The sequence below is a fragment of the Ruditapes philippinarum genome, unplaced genomic scaffold (assembly GCF_026571515.1).
Source record: "Ruditapes philippinarum isolate M1 unplaced genomic scaffold, ASM2657151v2 ctg6762_1_1_1_1, whole genome shotgun sequence".
NCBI classification, from domain to species: Eukaryota; Metazoa; Mollusca; class Bivalvia; order Venerida; family Veneridae; genus Ruditapes; species Ruditapes philippinarum.
The window spans coordinates 59,096-84,294 of NW_026859800.1; the positions used below are offsets into that span (position 1 = coordinate 59,096).

At 35.0% G+C, this 25,199-nt stretch overlaps 2 protein-coding genes across 2 annotated transcripts in view; both read left to right on the forward strand.

The window, feature by feature from the left end:
• LOC132757953 (uncharacterized) overlaps positions 1-25,199 on the forward strand; it is an 82,372-nt gene that overhangs the window by 23,514 nt on the left and 33,659 nt on the right. Inside the window, exons 2-7 of the mRNA XM_060749453.1 lie at positions 1,624-1,719; positions 15,987-16,106; positions 17,608-17,712; positions 20,472-20,747; positions 22,555-22,678; positions 23,488-23,596. Coding sequence (XP_060605436.1) covers positions 1,624-1,719; positions 15,987-16,106; positions 17,608-17,712; positions 20,472-20,747; positions 22,555-22,678; positions 23,488-23,596 — 830 coding nt within the window. The remainder of the gene's footprint in view (positions 1-1,623; positions 1,720-15,986; positions 16,107-17,607; positions 17,713-20,471; positions 20,748-22,554; positions 22,679-23,487; positions 23,597-25,199) is intronic.
• LOC132757952 (uncharacterized) lies at positions 2,397-7,576 on the forward strand. Its single transcript, XM_060749452.1, has 2 exons — positions 2,397-3,179; positions 4,981-7,576. The coding sequence occupies exon 2, from the start codon at positions 4,996-4,998 to the stop codon at positions 7,327-7,329; it is 2,334 nt and encodes a 777-aa protein (XP_060605435.1). The 5' UTR covers positions 2,397-3,179; positions 4,981-4,995; the 3' UTR covers positions 7,330-7,576.

The window sequence follows — 25,199 nt, forward strand, 5'->3', positions numbered from 1 at the left end:
GGGCTTTGTGAGTGGTATATGAGGCGCATGTATGAGACGGCTATGTGAATGGTTTACAAAGCCCATGTATTAGAGGGACATGTGAGTGGTATACGAGGCCCATTTATGAGAGGGCTATGTGAGTGGTATACAAGGTGCATGTATGAGAGGGCTTTTGTGAGTGGTATACAAGGCCCATGTATAAGAGGGCTATGTGAGTGGTTTACAAGGCCCATGTATGAGAGGGCCTTGTGAATGGTATACAAGGCCCATGTATGAGAGGGCTATCTGAGTGGTATACAAGGCCCATGTATGAGAGGGCTTTGTGAGTGGTATTCAAGGCCCATGTATATGAGGGCTTTGTGAGTGGTATCAAAGCGCATGTATTAGAGGGCTATGTGAGTGGTATATGAGGCGCATGTATGAGAGGGCTATGTGAGTGGTTTACATAGCCCAATATTAGAGGGCCATGTGAGTGGTATACGAAGCCCATGTATGAGAGGGCTATGTGAGTGGTATACAAGGCCCATGTATGAGAGGGCTTTGTGAGTGGTATATGAGGCGCATGTATGAGAGGGCTATGTGAGTGGTTTACAAGGCCCATGTATTAGAGGGCCATGTGAGTGGTATACGAAGCCCATGTATGAGAGGGCTATGTGAGTGGTATACAAGGCCCATGTATGAGAGGGCTTTGTTAGTGGTATATGAGGCGCATGTATGAGAGGGCTATGTGAGTGGTTTACAAGGCCCATGTATTAGAGGGCCATGTGAGTGGTATACGAGGCCCATGTATGAGAGGGCTATGTGAGTGGTATACAAGGTGCATGTATGAGAGGGCTTTGTGAGTGGTATACAAGGCCCATGTATAAGAGGGCTATGTGAGTGGTTTACAAGGCCCATGTATGAGAGGGCCTTGTGAATGGTATACAAGGCCCATGTATGAGAGGGCTATCTGAGTGGTATACAAGGCCCATGTATGAGAGGGCTTTGTGAGTGGTATTCAAGGCCCATGTTTAAGAGGGCTTTGTGAGTGGTATACAAGGCCCATGTATTAGAGGGCTATGTAAGTGGTATACGAGGCCAATGTTTGAGAGGGCTATGTGAGTGGTATACAAGGTGCATGTATGAGAGGGCGTTGTGAGTGGTTTACAAGGCCCATGTATGAGAGGGCTATGTGAATGGTGTACAAGACCCATGTATAAGAGGGCTATGTGAGTGGTATAAAATGTCCATGTTCAAGAGGGCTATGTTAGTGGTATACAAGGCTCAGGTTTAAGAGGGATATGTGAGTGGTATTCAAGAACCAGGTATGAGGGGGCTTTGTGAGTTGTATATAGCACCAAAGTGTTTGTAAGGTATGTGGGTGGTATGCAATTCCCAGACAATTAAGGGGTTTTATTATTGCTCTGAGGCATTAAGTAATGCTCCTTTTGAAAACCTTAATATCAGTTTCTCAGCAGCCATTTGATGTTCTATTTGACAACTTTCTGTTGTATATCAGCAGAACAAAAAGGAACTGGCATAATGTGTTACCCTTACTTGTAAGTAGTAAGCAGAAAGCTTTTAGTTTTTGGTAAAGGATTATTTTGAAATGTTATGCATATATAACTGACATTATACTTGAACAATACTTTATAATTTCAGGGTCCTGTACAACTGCGTTTTGAACGCGTACAATCAGGCAGTTTACCGCCAAAGTTTGGGGAAGTTACTTACGATGCTGGACCAGAAGATAAATATGTAAGTCAATATGATTACATGCATATTTCAAATGTGGAAAGTAGTTGACACTTATATTTGTTGTATCTCTTTACTTATTAGCTCGACTATTCGATAAGAATAAGTAGAGCTATTGTAGTCACCCGAGCGTTGGCGTCGGCGTAACCTGTGACTTATGTTAAAGTTTTTGTAATAGTTCAAATATTTTCAAAGTCCATTGACATATGGCTTTATAACTTTGAACACTTGTTCACCATCATGACACCAACCTGTAGACAGGAGGAGGTAACTCTATCGAGCATTTTGACAGAATTATGCCCCTTTTTCGACTTAAAATTTACGTTAAAGTTTTTGTAATAGTTCAAATATTTTCAAAGTCCATTGACATATGTAAACATGTAAACAGGAGTAGGTAGCTGTATCAAGTATTATTTTTTACTATCAAGCTCTAGAATATTTGAGCGTTGCTGTCCTACCGACAGCTCTTGTCTGGAAGTATTAGTTTATTATGCTTATAGGTGGGAATTTGTAGAGGATATGATACATTAAAACCTGTAAACTTGACCTTAATAGTAAATGAAATTGGTGCCTGACAAAACCTGCAAATTAAGGTCAGTACCTGTATTTATGTTTGTTTTTCCCCAATCTATAGGGAATATTACACAAATATGCTATCCTGATGGGTTATATTACATGTTGATTGGTTGTACCAGTGTAAATTGTATTCCCACTAGTGCAAGTAGGAATACAAATTTATGCAGTCAACAAACATATAAAGGCAACACACACAAGAAGTCTTTCACTCAGCTTGAAGTTTATCACACAAGTATCTCAATCAGTTCAAAGTGTTGAAATGAATATGGATTTCTTTAGTAGAAAATGCCTTTACTTTCATCAGAAAATTTCAGGTGCTTGTTTGTGCCTAAATCAAATAATGCACCCGATGTCCTCCTCTACCAGTAAAACTGGAAAATATGCCATGTGACCTTTAAAGTGTGTTTGAGCAACAAGTAAAACAAACCAAAAAAAAAAGAAAACAATTCTTTAGTTCAGAATAATTATGTTTAAGCTAGACCACCTGTCAATCATTTTTTCTACATTTTCAAAAAATATCTTGAAGTATTGACATTAATTTTGTCACATTGAAGATATTTTACCAAACAAAGAGATTATCTATTTTACTAATCTGTCCATTAATCATGTTAGTGTACCTGTTGTTACAGGAAAACTGTTATCAATAGTTTTCAACATATTATTTTGTAATTGTAGTTTTATGGACAAATAAATCTTAATTCTCTATAAGACAGTAATATTACATTTATAATTCTATTTATCACCATGTCTTCATTTCTGTTTGTTGTTAAGGTGAAATGCTTGACTACAAATTTACATAAAAGGCCAGTGTGTTGTTACACAGTACCATTCTGTTAACAACAAAAACGCTGGAAATTTATTTTGCTGTTCTTTCTTCATTTTTCAAGGTAAGCATTTCGTATATTTATCATGCAACTGCTATGGTAACTGCACGATAACACTTGCCTGATAATTATTTTTGATATCACGTCAGTAGCCTGATATCAAAAATTAGCCCCGCCCATTTTAACGGACTTTTTTCAATTGCTTATATTCGAGCATTTTCATCAGCATGTGAATTCTACAATGTAATCTCATAACCTTACAAGTCTGCAATCAATATGCGAAATTTATTTATTTATTTATTATTTCGATTTCAATTACGAATAAATTAGATAGCGATTAGTTTTAGCACCAACTAAATGACGTCATAATTTATATTGCAAATGACATCATCGATGTTCACGTCATAATATACATGTAATCATAACAAACAGGCTGACGATTTTCTTTGAGAACTTGTAAATGTTTACTTTATTTCGCCGGATTATTATTTAATAAGTGAACAAATTGTTTCGTTTAAAAATAAGACGCATGTTTGTGTAGCTTGTGTTTGATTGCCGATTTGACTTTTCTTTGATTGAAATTATCGTGAACTTTTGAATTTGACAATTCAAGACAAAAAATGCAGTAAAGTTTAGTTTATGTGATTCTAAGCGGATTTTTGGATCGATGTTTAAATTAAAGGTAAGAATGTTATCGTATTAGGCCTACATTCTGTTGTATCTTTTATCCGAGTCGAAAGAAAAAATGGCCGCCAATTACAAATTCTAAGTGTCAGGGGCGGAGGAATTTGTTTTCAAGAATTATTTCTTTGAACAAAAATTCCCCTTTTTAACGAAATTCGCTATTTAAAAGTAGATTATTTTGTTATTTTGACAGTTATTATGTGTTACATGATAAATAGAAAAACATGCTACTGTCTTTTGATATCAATTTTATCAGGCTCGGCTGATATGGGCAGAAAGGGCTCGGCAAGCCTCGCCCTTTCTAGCCCATATCAGCCTCGCCTAATAAAATTGATATCAAAAGACAGTAGCATGTTATTCTCTATTTATTATTGTCAATTTTTTCTGTAACTTTGAACAATGATTTTTAATAATTCTTAAATAATTCTTTAAAAAGTTGTTTTTATCAATAATTTGTTGACAACATCTCACTAAGCGATTTTCCCCATATACTTTCAAGTATTTTCATAATATTCTTTATATTTAAGAAATAATATATCCCAAACTGTGATTTTATTGCTCAATAACATCACTGTTTGGAGTTCGGATGCGGGGAATTATATCACGAGGACGTAGCCCGAGTGATATAATGATGCCCAACCGAACGACAAACATTATGTTATCAAGCAATAAAATCACCGATTTGGATATAGTATTTAGATTCTAACACGACATCAACAAATTAATGCTGCCGTACATTATAATTAGCTTAATCGTGCCTGATTTGTCTCCGTACTTATTGTCAGCGCGTCAGATTTTAGTGGTCACGTCACGTGTATAATGATTACGTCACATGTCTAAATATAGAACGTCAAACAGTGATTTTATAGCATAATAACACACACTTTCGGTTCTTCTATGTTCAATAAGGAAAAATGCGGGTCGTGTTAGAATATTTAATTATTGTTTTGTTTAATACAAATGTTATATTTTGTAAATTACTACTTCTTTCTAATATTTTGTCACTTGTATTAATTTGTTTAAATTCATAAAGTGTAATGTTCTTTCAGTTCTTTTCATTATTGTTCACATATATCATGATTATTCATTATTTTTCTCATGTTTGTATTCATCCTTTCATAATAAAATTCTGTTAACAACACTGGAAACTTATTTTACAATTCTTTCTTCTTTTTTCAAGAGGTAAATAGGAGATATGGCTGCAAAGGCGAATGAAGATGTTAAAAACATTGGAAGCAAACTAACAGCTCAAATGCCAACAGTATCCAAACCATTGATCGGCATACATAAACCCAGCCCAAGCAAGACAAGTGGCATACATAAACCCAGCCCAAGCAAGACCAGTGGCATACATAAACCCAGCCCAAGCAAGACCAGTGGCATACATAAACCCAGCCCAAGCAAGACCAGTGGCATACATGAATCCAGCCCAAGCAAGACCAGTGGCAGACATGAACCCAGCCCAAGCAGGCTGAGTGGTGTACTGCCGTTAATAGGAGTGCATCCGGTGCCCAGTAAAATAGATGAAGATGCAGCCAAGATATACAAACCTCAGCGTGAACAGTGTAGTTACAAAAATGAAGATGTAGCCAAAATACATCAACCTGATATAGAAAAACCTAGTGGTAAAAGAAGCTTGGAGAGTGACATAAACATACTTTTAAAACACAAATGCAAACACAAGAGGACTTACTTAGAAAAACCCAGTCATAAAAGAAACTTGAAGAGTGAGTTTCTGAAGTCAGGTTTCAAAGATGAAGATCCAGCCTACATAGACCTCACTTGTGATGACGTCATAGACCTCACTTGTGATGACGATGTAGTATTAGATCCCTTTCTTTGTGCAAGAAGTCTGGAAGACATTAGAACATTAATTGAATCGGGGAAGCTGCCAAGCCAGAAAATACTTGATGAGATGTGTCAGATTTACAATAGACAATCCAAAAAGGTAATTATCACATGCCAGGCAATTTGTGAACATATAAAATCAAAACATGATGCTATTGAACATGTTTGGGCTGCTTATACAATTCAAAACCTGCATAGAATAACTTTTGTAGTAATTGTGAAAATAAAATCAGAAGGTGACACTAGAACAAAGTCTCTATGTTTAGATAAATTGATTACATACTCATTCATCAATCAATACGTCGGCGAATTTAGCTCAGAAGGCACTGAGGTACTAAGGCACCAGACATCAGCTTCAGTGGGATTGGATGAAAAGTCCTATCAAAAACTTCAAAGCTGCATTTCAAAACACTCTGAAGTTTTGATGAAAAAACACAAATTCTTGTCAATTATATCAGCATGCCCAAATAGGTCAAAAGGATTTGGTGCTTCGTGGAAATTGCTGCCTGAAAAATGTATTGTCCTTTACGTCCAGAAAAAGAATTACATTCCAATTGATGAAGAACCATTTGAAACAAAGTATGATGGAATTCCAGTTGATGTTAGAGAAGGTGCCTTTACTCCATTCGGACGTACTGCCAAAGAGCTGCTTGATCCTGTTCAAATGGGAAGTCAAATAGGTGGAGATATTTATGCAGGAACTCTTGGTTTTTTCATAGATCATCCTCAATTTGGAATTTGTGGACTAACATGTGCGCATGTTCTTTTAAAACGATGGGAGATGACTCAACTGAAAACACTTCATGGCGGAACTTTGAAATGGCCATTACATGAGATGAGTAAAAATGTTTATCAGCCCGCTGACAAGCAATCTGTATTAGGACACACTGTTCAAGTTATCTACAAAGAAGGTTCAGACGAAAATTGCGGAATGGAATTAGCTTTGTTCAGAATAACAGACAGACATCCAAAATCACCAAGTTTTCCCTATGAGACAGGATCAAATGTTGCTACAAGTATTAAATACGACAGTTGGCGAATGTGTAGCACCCACAGACTGAATAAGAAGGATGATGCTCATGTCATAAAATTTGGATCAAAAACAGAATTGAGTCATGGAATAATAAAATTTGATACTATCTCAGTAAAGACACTGGAGGCATGTATAGGTCATGAAAATGTATCAATTAAACTGTTAAAGCAAATCGAAGTAAAAGCTCAATCAAATGGCATTCCTTTTGCTAAAAACGGCGATTCAGGTGCGCCTGTGTTCGTTGTTGAGGAAAATTCACAGAATAAATGTATAGGGATCGTAGAGGGAGGGACATCATATGGGACAGTAGTCGTCACACCTATCGTCCCTATTTTAGCAGAACTAGATGTACCTTGCTTAAAAAGTTTTGACACTGAAAAAGAATTGTCAAATATCCAAAATAAAATAAATACTTTAAAAACACATGTACAAACATTTGGTAGTGACGTTCGCGGCATAAACAGTAATATGCAAACCATTCACCATGAAATTAAGAATATTTTTAATAGAAGTTTGCAGGTTAATAATAATGCTTTAAAAAAAGTGAATGGCGATATGCAGATGATAACACATCTTCTGTTGAATCTTTCTCAAAAATTTAACTCATCATCGGCAAACTCGCAAAATGATCAACATGGTGGTGATTGAATTATAAGGATAGTGAGAAAAAAAAGCTTACAAACTGAGATCAATCACAGATAAACCATTTCACATGGCATTATGGGTAAAACATTATCACACTTGTATGCCAATACATCTTACATGCACAACATTACAAATAACACCATCTTCGAACATTTATCCCTGTTAAGACCCTTCAGCAAAACTTCTACAAAACCCATAATCCTTAAACTAACGGAACTTCTAAAGTACCCATACTCTTTAATATAATATATAAAAACAGAACATCAATAAAGCAATTTACTACTTAGAATCTTAAGTGTTTTATTATTTTTCGTATATATTTATAAGAATTAATATTTATTTTATTTTGTATAAATATTTTTGTATTTTTTTTTTCATAACTGGTATCGTTTCATTTAAGAGGTTCGAAAGTCAATCATACTTTTCAACAAAGTGCCTACCACTACCATCGCTATTCAGATTCAATATTGTAATTACTAAAGTCAATCAGTGACATTTTAAAGAACTAATCAGTACTTATATATTTTTCAGTACTACTAAGTACTTGTGATAATTTTCAGTACAACTAAGTACTTGTGATATTTTTCAGTACTACTAAGTACTTGTGAATGTTTTTCATTATTCTTTGTTCTTACTACTTAGTACATGTGTTTTTATTGAAGTACATTTCTGAACATTATCATGTACTACTCAGTACATATGTTAAGTTATATTTATAAGTACTTTTCAGTGCACTTATTAAATGTTTTATTTCATGTTTATTTCTTACGTACTTCTTAGTACCAATTTGTAAAATTATCATAAAAACATGTCATTTACTACATGTACATGTAATACAATTTAAATTTGAACACATATACTGTATTGTTTGTATGCCAATTGTACATACAATTTGTTTTATAGAAAGAACTTTTTATCGTTATGTTTTTCAATGTATCTTTTATCAAAATCCATGACGGAGCATGGCTTTTCCGGAGCCAGGGGAAGTTGTCAAATTATTTTTCTCATGTTTGTATTCATCCTTTCATTTGACCATTCTGTTAACAACATTAAACACTGGAAACTTATTTTACTATGCTTTCTTCTTTTTTCAAGCCTAACAACTTTATGACAAAACTGGGATACAGTCCAGTGAATCTGTAACTTGGTAACCAACTACGCACGTGAAACCTTGTGCAGTACAAACACTCCGAAAAAAAACAATCTCAGAGGAAATAATCATGCTGAAAACCTCTCACTCTTAAGAAAACCTCGCTGAAACATTACCAAAAGTTATTATTATATATTACATTTTCTTTCATGGAAGATAGGTATATTTTGTAATATTTCATAATTGGAAAAAGATAAATATTTCATTTTTCAAATATCATTATCAGATTCTGCAGATGTCATTAGACACTGAGAGCATTTTATTCCCTAGAGAGAAATATCTGCTATATATAGACCTAATCATGGGCAACCACCACATCATGCGTGCGGTCTACATATGAGCCACATCACGACAAAACCAACATAATGGGTTTGCGACCAGCATGGATCCAGACCAGTCTGTGCATCTGTGAAGTCTGATTACGATCAATGCTGTTCGCTATCAGTTTCTTTACTTGTTATAGGGTCTGTAAGCGGATAGCATGGATCCTGATCAGACTGCGCGGATGCGCAGGCTGGTCTGGATCCAAGCTGGTAGCAAACCCATTATGTTGGTTTTGTCGTGACGCGGCTCAATTATGAATGATCTCCAGGAACTCCATGAAAATCATTGTTTGTAACTGTTAATGACAAAACCTGGCCACATGCAGCTTCATACTTGTCTGGATAGTTAACTGTTATATTTGATTGAAGTAGCATAAATTCCCCCCTTCAACATTATATACTGTAGATTATTACACTTATATCAGCTGTTTCCTCAACAAGCTAACAAACATTTCCTGGTGTAGAGCTGATTTACTGTAACACAATTGTAACTCAATTGTTATAAAGTGAAAGTTACTTCACTGTTGTAGGGATAGGCTCATTATATATTTAAGTTGAGTTAGACACCTTAGGGTAAAAGTCTTAAATTTCAAGAGTCCAATACACATTCTGCATATTTTACTTACTCTGTAACAGATGTTATTTTGCAAGTTTTGTAACAAACAAATCTTACATTACTTACTCTCAAAGCAAATTATTTTAAAATTTTGTTTGTCAGTATTATTACTGATTACACAGAATGAAGATGTAGCTGGAATGCTTAGTGGTTAAAAAGGGAACTGACTTTGGATCTTTTGCTGCATCTGCAGTACAGAGGATTTGAATTCTATTAATTGGTTATTGCACGACAAAACCAACATAATGGGTTTGCGACCAGCATGAATCCAGACCAGCCTCAGCAGCGCATCCGCGCAGTCTGGTCAGGATCCATGCTGTTCACTATCAGTTTCTCTACTTGTTATAGGGTTTGTAAGCGAACAGCATGGATCCTGATCAGACTGTGTGGATGCGCAGGCTGGTCTGGATCCATGCTGGTCGCAAACGCACTATGTTGGTATTGTCATGACGCGGCTCATATAATTCCAGCAAGCATACATGTAGTTACAGTCAAAAGGTATAGTGTCTGAAATACAGAGAAAGACAGGTGGCACTCTTACATGTAAACTTTGAAATACAGTCACAGTATTTGTAACAGATAATACATCTACATGTATTTTATTTTTATCCAAAATAAAAACTTAAGAGATATTAGTTATTATGAAGATAAAATAGTGAAAAAAAAACACACACACAGAAACTTTAATGTTACAGCTCTAGTCTTTCTGTATGCATTTAAATCCAAACAGACAAAAAACCAAACAAACAAAAAAAAACCCAAAAGATTTCAGGTAAAAGAAAATATTTTTATCTACATATATTTTCTACCTTCTCTTCTATAACATATCTAAAATATTTAGAATGAGATATTCATAGGGAGATAATTATATTTCTGCAGGCATCTCTATAATTATGATGTGATTATGACAGACAGTCATATAATTTTCCTATTTACCTGGGATGTTTGCTTAACTGCGATGTATGGGGGGAAGATTTTGAAGGTTAAATTATTTAATCTGTGAACATTAGCAGCGTTTAATGACTTGTTGCCACCGGTGTTGGATGATGCCACTGATGTCAGCAGAGATGGATGATGCCACCGGTGTTGGATGATGTCACCGGTGTTGGATGATGCTAGTGGTGTTGGATGATGCCAGCGGTGTTGGATGATGCCAGTGGTGTTGGATGATGCCAGCGGTGTTGGATGATGCCATCGGTGTTGGATGATGCCACTGTAGTTGGATGATGCCAGTGGTGTTGGATGATGCAGTGGTGTTGGATGATGCCAGCGGTGTTGGATGATGACATCGGTGTTGGATGATGCCACTGAAGTTGGATGATGCAACTGGTGTTGGATGATGCCACCGGTGTTGGATGATGCCAGTAGTGTTGGATGATGCCATCGGTGTTGGATGATGCCACTGTAGTTGGATTGATGCCAGTGGTGTTGGATGATGCCAGCGGTGTTGGATGATGCCAGTGGTGTTGGATGATGCCAGTGGTGTTGGATGATGCCAGCGGTGTTGGATGATGACATCGTTGTTGGATGATGCCACTGTAGTTGGATGATGCCACTGGTGTTGGATAATGCCACTGGTGTTGGATAATGCCACTGGTGTTGGATGATACCACTGGTGTTGGATGATGCCACTGAAGTTGGATGATGCCACCGGTGTTGGATGATATCACTGGTGTTGGATGATGCCATCAGTGTTGGATGATGCCACCGATGTTGGATGATGCCACCGGTGTTGGATGATGCCACCAGTGTTGGATGATGCCACCGGTGTTGGATAATGCCATCAGTGTTGGATGATGCCACCGGTGTTGGATGATGCCACTGAAGTTGGATGATGCAACTGGTGTTGGATGATGCCACCGGTGTTGGATGATGCCAGTGGTGTTGGATGATGCCACCAGTGTTGGATGATGCCACCGGTGTTGGATGATGCCACCGGTGTTGGATGATGCCACTGGTGTTGGAAGAGCAACTGGATGATGTCAGCAGTTCATGCATTCTAACCAGACACTTTTGTGTTATTATAATCATTTACATTAACATTAAACAGTTTCAATGTCAAAGGGAGACAAGATTTGTTTAAATGAAGTCACCTAAATGGGAAAGAGGTTATCCAGGAAGTCTCACAGTGTACTCCCAAATGTTTATGTTCTCATAGTTATGAAGTATAATGAGAAAGTACTGTTTGACCAGTACGTGTAATGAGCTTATTTGATATGAAAAAAAGAACAGTTTTTTGTATTTTCCTCTTTCTCTACTGTATATTCTGTTACAACAATTTTGCTATGTCTGTTTTTAACCAAGTAAAGTACCAGCACATTGTATATACATCTGTTTTCTCCCAAATTCTGTAAACAAATTAATACTGTATCTGTTCAAAAATAAGTTCGATCACATTTTTTATACATCATTTCCCTGGTTCTATATTAATATTTTACAGGAAATGATGTATCTCTGTTTGAAATTGATTCCAGGAAAATCTCAGTCAGTTGAAATAGATCAGTTAAAATATTGATGTAACTAGACCTGCATTGTTGCTACCTTGGTAATATTACTGGGAAAATTCTAAGGCATTTCCTAGCAACTGTTAACAGTTGATTTAAGATAGTGCTGCAGACTTTTTGGAAGAATAAAAGAACAAAAAATTCACCAACCTTCTGTTTTACATAAAATGCATTTTGTATAATTGCCATGAAATATATATTATATGTATATCCAAGTACATTTAGACAAGAAAACAAATATATATGTCTCTAATCAATAATGCCTTTTAGAAGATTTTTTTTATAAAGAATTTTAATTACAGTTTTTTTAAAAAAAAATTTTGTAACAAAATCAGTTCTAGCCTCAGGTTTTGATACCTGTCCCAATTTAGTTGGACTTAAAGTATAAGTATGGAGAACTGTCTTACTCACCATAGCCTCTGTGTCTACTTCTGGTGCAGTAAATTATTTTGTACAATATTTTCTTTATGTCCTAAGGTTTCTACTTTAAATGTATGTTCCTAATCATCAACGACATCATATGAGATTATGGTCTTACATTAGTTAATAGAAATATTTTCAAAATTATCTCCCCTTGAAGTTAGAATTTTCCCTAAAATATGTTATTTCTTAAACTGCCCTCACACATACCTCGCGACCTTACTGCATCCTTACTGCGACCTTGCTACGACCCAGGACGCAGCACAGTCGCCATGGACGCAGCAGGGACGTAGCGAGGTCGTAGCGAGGAACCAAAGGACGCACAAGGTCGCAGACCGTCGGCGACTATTTTGAACATGCACAAAACAGTCGCAGAAACTCTGCGTTCTTGCTGAGTCCTGGTTAGGTCGCCGTGGGATCGCAGTGGAATCGCCATAGTCGCAGCAGCATCGTAGTAAGGACGCAATAAGAACGCAATAGACGTAGTACACTCGTACTAAGGACGCCGTAGATCACCGATGAAATTACAAGACGCTATTTCTACACACTGTGAACCACTACCAAACTGCATATCTGAAGCGGCGACTGGGTCAACTTGTAGCACTTTAGAGACCCTCGCTCTTTTGCCTCGTCCGCCTCTCCTCTTTGGAATAATATGGATGTTTTAACTTAATACTAATTAAATATACGTCTTCACTTGTTGAAGGTCAGACTCAGAATGAAATTTACTGGTAAAAAGTATTGTTTTTATAGACGTAGCAAGAACGTAGTAGGGTCGTCGTACAGTCGCAGGACAGTCGCTGGACAAACGCAATAGTCGTCGTAGAGTCGCCGTAAGGACGCGGAGAACATAGCACAGTCGCAGCTGGATCGCCGATGATCGCCGTGGGGTCGCCTTGTGGACGCAATACTGTCGCAGTGGAAACGCCATGGACGTAGAAGGGTCGTATTGAGGACCGAGAGAAAACGTACTGAACACAAGACTGCAGAGCCCCGGACCGTCTGCGAGAGAAATTTGAAAGAAAACCAACGAGTTTCGAAAGAAAAATGCTATTTTACTAGATTTCAGGTCGCAGTAAGGTCGTGGTTTATGTGTGAGGGCACCTTTACTGTAACAAGGATCTACTTTAAACTTCAAATGTATGTTCCTTATCATCAACCTCATCATAATTATGTGACAATGTCCATAAAACTACCTCCAATATTTCCAGAATTATTTCCCCTTAACCTTTAAAAACGTTATTTTTTACTTTAACTTTTTTTCTTAAGGTATTTCAAACTTCAAATATATGTTCCTTATTATAATCCACATCATGTGTGACAAGGTCAATTACTTTACCAGAATATCCCCCCTTGAACTATGAATTTTTCTTTTAAAATGTTTCTTTTTTACTATTACTTCTTTATTTTTCAAGGTATTTAATCCAAACTAAAATATATGTTCCTAAATATCATCACCAACATCTTAATTATGTGACAAGATTAATATAGCTTGACAGTTTATTATACACGAAGTTGACTGTTATAAAATAAAACTATTGAGCTTTTCCAAAAAATTGCTTCTTGGATCATTAATGAACATTTTAGTTAAGGTCTGAAATTAAAATACTTTGAAACAGTTTCTCCAATGGTAATTGAAACCCATTTGTTCAAGTATTAATAATGCTGAACAGATAATATTATTCTGGAGTTAAAACAGGTGCTCCTTAATTAAGGCATAACCAGACCTGGCTTTTTGAACTTGCTTCACAGCAGACTCATTAACAAGGTGTGTATGTTTTATTTAGGGCAAGTATGGTAAGTTTTTTACCCACATGTGATGAATAAAGATCTAAATACTTTAAACTCAATTTATAATACATGTGGTAAGGAATAAATAAATGCTTGTATGCCTATATTCTTCTTACTTATTGTGTTTTCTTTGAGAGTGATACAAATGAAAAAGAGGATTTTGGATATTATATAAAAATATATAAAGATTAAGTGGTTAGTAAATATTTTGACCTTAATTTATTACTGACTGTCCAGATCACTGATAACAATTAAAGAAATAAAATGCCATTTTAATAGTACTCTGTAAATTATATGTATTAATTATCATTTGTCAGTTATAAACAGTTTTTGATTATAAATAAGGCATAACAGTGCAAGGGATGAACATATTTTAGCAACTATCAGTTAGATAAGGTGTCTTTTGTTGGCATCCAGTTAATATGTTCAATTGCTCAATAAGTGTTTGTATCATATATATTAATGATACAAGATTTATTATACCCCCACACAACAAAGTTGTAAGGGGGGTATACTGGAATCAGCTTGTCCGTCAGTTTTTTCTTGTCCGCCCAATAACTTAAGATTCCTTTGACCCTTAGTCTTCATATTTGGCATGGAGGTTAGTCATGATTAGTAGATGACCCCTATTGATTTTGAGGTCACTAGGTCAAAGGTCAAGGTCACAGGGGCCTTGACTTCAAAAAGCTTGTCCGCCCTATAACTTAAGATTCCTTTGACCTACAGTCTTCATATTTGGCATGGAGGTTAGTCATTATTAGTAGATGACCCCTATTGATTTTGAGGTCACTAGGTCAAAGGTCAAGGTCACAGGGGCCTTGACTTCAAAAAGCTTGTCCGCCCAATAACTTAAGATTCCTTTGACCCACAGTCTTCATATTTGGCATGGAGGCTAGTCATGATAAATAGATGACCCCTATTGACTTTGAGGTCACCAGGTCAAAGGTCAAGGTCACAGGGGCCTTGACTTCAAAACGCTTGTCCGCCCTATAACTTAAGATTCCTTTGACCCACAGTCTTCATATTTGGCATGGAGGTTAGTCATGATTAGTAGATGACCCCTATTGATTTTTAGGTCACCAGGTCAAAGGTCAAGGTCACAGGGACTTTGACTTCAAAAAGTTTGTCTGCCCAATAACTTTAGATTCCTTTGACCCACAGTCTTCATATTTGGCATGGATGTTGATCATGATTAGTAGATGACCCCTTTTGATTTTGAGGTCACTGGATCAAAGGTCAAGGTCATAGGGACTTTGACTTCAAAAAGTTTGTCCACCCATTAACTTAAGATTCCTTTGACCCACAGTCTTCATATTTGGCATGGATGTTGATCATGACAATAAGGTGACCCCTATTGATTTTGAGGTCACTGGGTCAAAGGTCAAGGTCACAGGGACCTTGACAAAAAAAAAGAGCTTTTCTTCTCAATTGCTAAAGAATGTCCTGTCCGCAATGTATTGATTTTGACATTTTCACATTTGAAGCATGTAGAATACAAAACTTAGCAATGTACTGGCTTAGTAACCTCAGATTTGGCAGGGAGGTTGTCCTTGAGCTCTAAATGGCCACTGTTGATTCTGACAAAGTGGTATGCGGGGGTATTCACGCCATGATAGTGGCAGTTCTAGTTTTCTTCAGATTTTATGGATATGTTTTTCATATATTCTATTGGTTTTTTTGTCATATGTCTGTGAAATAATTTAAACAATTACAGTTAATGATTAGATGCCTTTGGGACTTACTAGAGTGAATACTTGCCTTATACATAAAAATGATGGTAAAAAAATGTTCAATTCTTGGTGTTCAGAAATTTTTACTTTTTACTACATGACTAATGTAAGCTCTGTTATTTTCAGGTTCTCAATGCACGAATTGACTCTCGTGATCTTTCGTTTGCCGTGTTTGCTTCCCAGCAGACTCACGAGGGTGTTAAACTCACGAACCTGGTTGTCACAGTACTTAGACTCAGAGGACAGGTATAGCTATTTCAACTTTATTGCATGTCAATTATAATAAATGAGCCACGTCACGCAAAACCAACATAATGGGTTTGCGACCAGCATGGTTCCAGACCAGCCTGCGCATCCGCGCAGTCAGATCAGAATCCATGCTGTTCGCTTACAAACCCTATAACAAGTAGAGAAACTGATAGCGAACAGCATAGACCCTGATCAGACTGCGCGAATGCGCAGGCTGGTCTGGATCCATGCTGGTAGCAAACCCATTATGTTGGTTTTGTCGTGAAGCAGCTCAAATGAAAAATGTTATATAAAAAGGTCAGAGTTTAGTTTGCTTTAGTACATGACACAAGCTCTGTACATAACACCAGACCCAAACATGACACAAATGTTATACATTACCATAGCCCTGTACATGACATGAGTATTGTACATTACACCAGTGCTGTATATTACACCTATGACGAACATTGCACAAGTGCTGTGCTTTTCACTGCAGTGCTATTGATATATCAAATATAAAATTTTACTTAAGACTGATATTATCACAGTAACTGTTGTTCTCATTTTCTTGAATAACATGGAAAGTAATATTTTTAACACACAACTTGAATCTATGTCTGACACACCACATATTAAAGGTGTAATTTTGTATGAATAAGTGTGAGCTACAGTATGTTGGTTTTAAGTTAAACAATACCATGTTTCTTGTGTACTATTACTATTGGAAAACATGACAATGAAATGTTCATGTCTAGTCACTAAAATGTCCATATTAAAGCCACGTCTTGATACTGAAAAAAAAACATGGTGGCATCAGGTCACCTTCATGAAAAACGGATTTGCTACAAGAATGATATGTAACAATGAGTGTTATGTAAGTGAAGATTAGTTTCATTATCACAGAGATGCTATAGTCCTACAATATAAACACTGTGAGTGTGTATGTCATCTATCATAGAACAATGTTATTACTACAAACAGTAACTAATTAACAATTATGCCTTGAACAACTGCCATTCTTAACATCCATGTTAAATAAATACTTGACCATACTGTACAATACATAGGTGTTTTATATTCAGAATCATCACACCAAGTGTGTGTTGGAGTCAATAATGTTATGTTCACAAGAATTTTTACAAGAACTTGCACTGCGATCCCTGGACTAAAATTAAGTTGTATGTCCGGTAAGCAGAGGAAAAATTTGTTACAAAAGTAGGTACAAGGACTGTTAACAACCTCGTTATAGATTTGGATTAACAAGTTTGAATTTTAGAAGTGAAGTGAAACTAAAGTGTGACATGGAAATGTCATGTTACACAGTTATTATGGAGATCAAATGGACTTATAATATTGTAAATGTGAAGGTCTCAATCATACGTAAATGTGAAAGTCTCAATCATTTGTAAATGTGAAAAATCACAATCATACATAAATGTGAAAGTATCAGTCATACGTTAATGTGAAAGTTTCAATCAAACATATAATTTCAGTGTAAGGAATATTTTCATTTCAGTTACGTATTCGTTGTTTCCGGCAAGGCAATGACATGATGGCAGAGATTGGCTTCAGTGGACGACCTGACATTAAAGTTCAAGGCAAACCAGTTAATCCTTATATGGTAATATACTCTCGTAGTACTTAATTTATAGACACTGTTTGTATCCTGCACTTTGTAACATCATTTTTCATTGGATATAAACATGACATATATATATATGAGCCATGCCATGACAAAACCAACATAATGGGTTTGCGACCAGCATGGATCCTGATCAGACTGCGCTGCGCAGATGCGCAGGCTGGTCTGGATCCATGCTGGTCGCAAGCGCACTATGTTGGTTTTGTCGTGATGCGGCTCATATATAATCTTTATAAGTGCCTGCTATCAATTTATAAATAAATTTTCCTCTTTTCTTAAAGCAAAGAAATCCTGCTGTATCATAAATTGGTCAAAATACATGGCATGTTATATGGTCAGGTATAAATGGTTGTTAATAATATAACTCTTGCCTAGTGGCTCAGGTTATATAAGCTTATAACTGTATATAGAACCATAAAACATGCTAGTCAGACATCTTTATAATCTGTGTTGGTACTAAGTAAAATCCAACCCCCACACCCCCTCCCTCAAAAAAAAATAGTTAAGTCTATAGTTATGGAGACTATTAGAATACGCTTTTAGCTTTCAGTAAAAATCAAACCACTTTATCATGCAATTGTATTAATGTTCTGTATGTTGTATAGCATTTTAACTTGATTAAAATAAATATATATATATATAATATAAAATACCGTAATTATGTTTAAACCAAACATTTGTCATACAGACTTCTGTACAGTGGTGTGGTTCAGATCTGTTATACCTCCATATTATGGGTTAAAGTCCAACAAAAGAATTAGAATTTATACATTTCATGAAACTAAACTCTCAAGCTAGGTTATATTAGATTACTGGTTCTACCATTTTTCCTGAAATAATGCATGTAGAGGCACCATGAGACTCCCAATATCTGCCATAATTATGGTCTTACCATTGCCCTGAAACACAGCAAAAGAAAAATTTTCCCTTTTTTATCAGTCTTTGTTAAGCCTTCATAACTCTTTGTCTTTATAATCTTAACAAAATACAGGAAATTTATGTTAAAAAGTCAATTTGTTTACTTGAAGCTATGTAATAACCATTTGGGATTGAACACTAATGAAAAAGGCCTTTGATATAATAGATTAATGATTGATTAATGAGCAGTTGTTTTCTCATTAAAAAATATCCAATATTTGATGGATGATATACATGTATGACCTATATTTCTTGTTTGTCACAAATGTTGCCAATGTACGGAAACATAATTGGGTAAATTCTGTTAAACAAAGAAATATCATTTTCTAATTACATACATTGACTTGTATAAAAAAAAATGAGCAAACACTTATTGTAAAATAGTCAAACCAAAACCTATTGTAAAATAGTCAAGCAAAACCCTATTGTAAAATAGTCAACCACAAACCTGTTGTAAAATAGTCAAGCAAAACCCTATTGTAAAATAGTCAACCAGAAACCTGTTGTAAAATAGTCAAGCAAAACCCTTTTGCAAAATAGTCAAACAAAAACCTATTGGAAAAAAGTCAACCAAATAAAACCTATATTGTATGCTATAAAAGATACCTATTGGAAAATAGTCAACCAAAAACCTATTTAAAAAAAATCTATATTCTTGCTATAAAAGATACCTATTGGAAAAAAGTCAACCAAAAACCTATTGGAAAATAGTCAACCAAATAAAACCTACATGTATATTGTATGCTATAAAAGATACCTATTGGAAAATAGACAACCAAAAACCTTTTTAAAAAAAATCTATATTCTTGCTATAAAAGATACCTATTGGAAAAAAGTCAACCAAAAACCTATTGCAAAATAGTCAACCAAATAAAACCTATATTGTAAGTTATAAAAGATACCTATTCTTAAATAGTCCACCAAAAGCCTGTTGGAAAATAGTCAACCAAATAAAACCTATATTGTATACATGCTATAAAATATACCTATTGGAAAATAGTCAACCAAAAACCTATTGGAAAATAATTGTCAACAAAAAACCTATATTGTATGCTATAAAAGATACTTATTGGAAAATAGTCAACCAAAAACCTATTGGAAAATCGTCAACAAAAAACCTATATTGTATGCTATAAAAGATACCATGTTCAAGAATCATAAGCTGAAATAATCAGTACTAACATTGTATAAACAGGCATAATTAGAAAGAATATTAAGTCTATTGACCAAGGATTGTTTAATTGAGACACATCATGACAAAACCAACATAGTGCATTTGCGACCAGTATGGATCCAGACCAGTCTGCGCATCCGCACAGTCTGATCAGGATCCATGCTGTTCGCTATCAGTTTCTGTACTTGCTATAAGGTTTGTAAGCGAACAGCATGGATCCTGAACAGACTGTGCGGATACGCAGACTGGTCTGGATCCATGCTGGTCGCAAACCCATTATGTTGGTTTTGTCATGACGCGGCTCATTTTATTATGATACATTTTTCCCCAGGAAGCTTTTGTTATCTCTAAGATTATCTATGTACTTGTAGAGTTGTTTCACATAGATCTTTTAATTTGTTACCTTCCACTTTTTCAAGCAAGTAATATAGAATTTATCAGGCAGTTATTTTTGCAAATTGATTAGAATAGAAAATTAATTCACATGCACTAATTAATAGAAAAACAATTAAAAGGTCACTCTTAAAATGAATATTTAACCTTAATATGACAAATTAATTTGGCAGAAATAAATGAATTGTGTATTTAGTGTACATTGAAATTTTGAAAGAAATAACTAAGTTGTAATAATTTGTTTCATATATAGGATCCAAGTGACATGGTAGACGTAGGAGTTGTTCAGGAAGTCGTCAGAAACACGATATGTCTTACCAGCACAACGTTTAACCTGTCCGACTGGATCAATCAACCAGTGGGGCGTGACACAATTCCAATACAGCGTCAACGCTCCAATGAGATGGCCAGGTCATCAGAGAACTTACAGCACCCTGGCTCCGCCCCCCAATCTCCAAGACACGCCCAACAACAAGGGCAGGCAGAAGTATTTGAGGCGAAGGAAGTTCCACAGACTCAGACAAGTGCTGTAAGAACTTGCTATTCACACTTTTGTGTTTTATAAAATACATTTGAGCTGAGTCATGACAAAACCAGCATAGTGCGTTTGCGACCAGCATTGATTCAGACCAGCCTGCGCATCTGCGCAGTCGGATCTGGATCCACACTGTTCGCTTACAAACCCTATAGCAAGTTGAGAAACTGATAGCGAACAGCATGAATCCTGGTCTGAATCCATGCTGGTCGCAAACGCACTATGTTGGTTTTGTCATGACGTGGCTCATTTTGTTACTGAATTCAGCATCAGATTGTCTTAAGTCAGCCAACATATTTTTTTTTTAAGGATCTGACATTTTCTTGAAAAAAAAAATCAGCAAGTTGTCATGATGTTTTTCAGCTGCGTTGTATGCTAAATGTTTACCAAGTTACAGTTATATTACTTACAAATGGTCACCTGACTTAAACAAGAGCTCTGCATTTTTATGTTCAAGCTGATGTTTTGTGAAACAAGGTGTTAATTTTGTTGACAAAAAACAGAGCTCTTTTGAACCAATTGTTTTGATAAAAGGCTATGAAAAATTGTTGTTGTGAAATTAAATTTTACAGCATTGATTTTTGAATATTGTACCATTATCAGTGCTTGTTGTGTAATCATCAGATTTATATAAGTATCAGTATCTTAAAATCCTGTTATACTTGTGAATTGACTGCATATAATGAAGTATCGAAGATGTTGATACAACTGGAAATATATTCTGAAATTGCTCATTTACTTGTTGATAGAATTGTAGCACAACATAAAATGTTACAAGTTTAGAATGGAACAGGTGGTTTTGTTTATTATTCTCTTCAAATTAGATGTTGTTTAAAGTGTTATGTTGCTTGTAGTGTAATCACATATCTTGTATCAGACACTTAATTTTAATGTTTACAAAACACAACAATGAAATGTTATCTAGGAGGTACAGGGTCATGTAGTTAATATTTATGACAGGGTTTGATTTTCTTTAGTTAAATTGAGAAGAAGAAAAAACTTGTAAAAATATATAATGATGATTACAGTTGTAAAGCTGTGTGCTAGAATGATTAAAGAAAGTCCTCACTTGCTTTCAGTTAACATTGGCTCTGTTCAAATGTTAGAAATGAACTTATATATATATCCTTAATTAATGATACATATGTAGTTAATTGAAGCCTAATGATATGTACAAGAATCTTATCCCAAACCAGAGAGCACAAACAACATAGATTTTACCCATATCATTCAAAATGCACAAATGTTGAAATTTGTTATTTTTTAACAGATTTGAAGTAAGGAATCAGTGATATATTTCAATAACGATTGTTTGTGAATATGTTTTTATTGTGGCATTTATAATAGTCTGCTGATGATATGTTTTGTAATAATTTTATTACCACATGCACTTGTGCACTTCATATGGGCCACAATATATAGAGAATATTGAATGAATAAATTTATTGAACAAGTTGAATAAAATCATATTATGCTAGCTTCTGGCGAGTTCAATTCATTAGGTTCAATAAATTAAGTATTGAATCTATACAAATATGATATTCTGTTTATCACATATTCAAAATAACAACAGTTTACAGTAAAAAAGAGTCATTTTTCATTGACAAGCCTTCAGTGTAAAGCTAACATTAGCATGATTTAACGCTATGTATATATATAACGCAAGTGACGTCATGTGAAACTGTTACTTCACTAGTGTAATATCATTTTTATTATGTGGCATTATTACACGCCTGCATCAAATTTTTTTTATAAACTACTATATTAGTTATTAAATGTGAAGATAATGTAAATCTTTCAGTTCCATGTGCCAACTCTACAGACTCCAACCAAGATCCCCCAGAGACCCATGCAGCCTAAAGGTCCGGGTGATAAACGCCTTTTTGTGAAGGTCATCAAAGCTAGTGGACTTAAACAGAATGCAGGTAATACATATTGAATGGTTACCGATTTCTATCCACCTGGCACCTGGCATAGTGGTAGGAGTTGGGAGGTACATGGTTTGCAAGCAAAAGATGTCTTTATAAGTCAGAAATGGCTGGCCCTTTCAGTAGCGGTGACACTTTAATAAACAAGACCTTTACCTTTACCTTTTATTGTTATCTTAAAATTTTTATAAATATTTATAAAAAATCTTGTTCTTCTTGTAGGCATTACGGTGAAAAATTTATAAATATGCATATGAATCTTTTTAATAATTGATATCATATAATCTGTGAGATACTATTGCATTTGAAGGCATTTTATACACTTTTATATAGGCTGTTTGGGTTCAAACCCAGTCAGTAGCAAGCTGTTATTTCCATGAGCAAGAAACTTTACACTGATTCCTTAGTACTGGTTGGTTCCAGGAATGGATTTGAGGGTGTTTCAATAAGGTGATAGCTTCCAACACAGTCTATAATAAATTAGGATAAACTTCTCTTTAAAAACTTCACAGAAAAAAAGAATTATCACTATGCCACTTCTGATAATAAGAATTTTGTATATTTGACTATTGATATCTGTTTTAGACATGTTTATTTCCTACATGTTATTACGGTTTATCTGAATGTAAAAATAACCAAACCTTTTATGTCACGGGCAGGATGAACATTTGTTAGGTACATGACATTTTCATTGAATATGAATATACTAGTTACATGCAGGAATAACAAAAATAACTTGTTACATACTTAACTGTATATAGCATACATTTAGAAACCTACTGTGATGTTATATTTGTGTTTGACAGGTGCTGTTGATCCATACTGTGTTATGAGTGTAGACACGCCCCAGCAGACGGAGATTACTAATGTAGTGAAGAGTACATACAACCCTTTCTGGGATGAGCAATTCTACTTGTAAGTCTGAGTAGTTATATATTGGTTCATGCCCAACTTAGGTGAAGATATATAGTAAAGTCATGTAGTGAAGTTATATAGTAAACTCATGTAGTAAAACCATGAAGTGAAGTTATATAGTAAACTCATGTAGTAATGTCATGAATTGAAGTTATATAGTAAACTCATGTAGTAAAGTCATGAAGTTATATGGTAAACTCATGTAGTAAAGTCATGACGTGAAGTTATATAGTTAACTCATGTAGTAAAGTCGTAAAGTTATATAGTAAACTCATGTAGTAAAACCATGAAGTGAAGTTATATAGTAAACTCATGTAGTAATGTCATGAAGTGAAGTTATATAGTAAACTCATGTAGTAAAGTCATGAAGTTATATGGTAAACTCATGTAGTAAAGTCATGACGTGAAGTTATATAGTTAACTCATGTAGTAAAGTCGTAAAGTTATATAGTAAACTCATGTAGTAAAGTTATGAAGTGAAGTTATATAGTAAACTCATGTAGTAAAGCCATGAAGTGAAGTTATATAGTAAACTCATTTAGTAATGTCATGAACTGAAGTTATATAGTAAACTCAGTAGTAAAGTCATGAAGTTGTATGTTAAACTCATGTAGTAAAGTCATGAAGTGAAGTTATATAGTTAACTCATGTAGTAAAGTCGTAAAGTTATATATTCTCATGTAGTAAAGTCATGAAGTGAAGTTATATAGTAAACTCATGTAGTAAAGTTATGAAGTAAAGTTATATAGTAAACTCATGTAGTGAAGCTTTGAAGTAAAGATATATGGTAAACTCATGTAGTGAAGTCATAAAGTGAAGTTTTATAGTAACTCATGTAGTAAAGTCATGAAGTGAAGTTACATAGTAAACTCATGTAGTAAAGTTATGAAGTAAAGTTATATGGTAAACTCATGTAGTGAAGTCATAAAGTGAAGTTTTATAGTAACTCATGTAGTAAAGTCATGAAGTGAAGTTATATAGTAAACTCATGTAGTAAAGTCATGAAGTGAAGTTAATATAGTAAACTCATGTAGTAAAGTCATGAAGTGAAGTTAATATAGTAAACTCATGTAGTGAAGCTATGTTGTAGAGTTATTCAGTGAACTCATGTAGTGAAGCTTTTTTGTGGAGTTGTGGAGTAAAATCATGTAGAACTGTAGTGAAGTTAGATAATTAAGTAATATATTAAAGTTATGTAGTGAAGTGATGGGTAAAGTTATCAAGTTAAGTAGTGAAGTATTTAAGTTATTCAGTGAAGTTATTGTAATAAGTTATCAATTTAACTTATGTAGTGAAGACATGTGGTGAATTTATGTAGTATAATTATGTTGTGTAGTTATGTAGTGAAGTTATGAAGTGAAATTATGCAGTGAAGTCATACAGTGAAGTTATCAAGTGGAGTCATGTAGTTAAGTGATTTAGTAAAGCCATGTAGTGAAGTCATGCCTTGAAGTTATACAGTGGAGTCATGTAGTGAAGTTATGTAGGGAATTTCTTGCTTTGTCTTTGGTAGGATTTGAATCCAAGAAAACTTGGTCCCAAAGTTTGTGTCCTCCTTATGAACTACTTCTCCTGAAATGTAAAAAGAAAACTAAAAATAAGA

Bases quoted from the DNA above. Each gene is read 5' to 3' on its own strand.
- LOC132757952 (XM_060749452.1), top strand. From the start codon at position 4,996: ATGGCTGCAAAGGCGAATGAAGATGTTAAAAACATTGGAAGCAAACTA.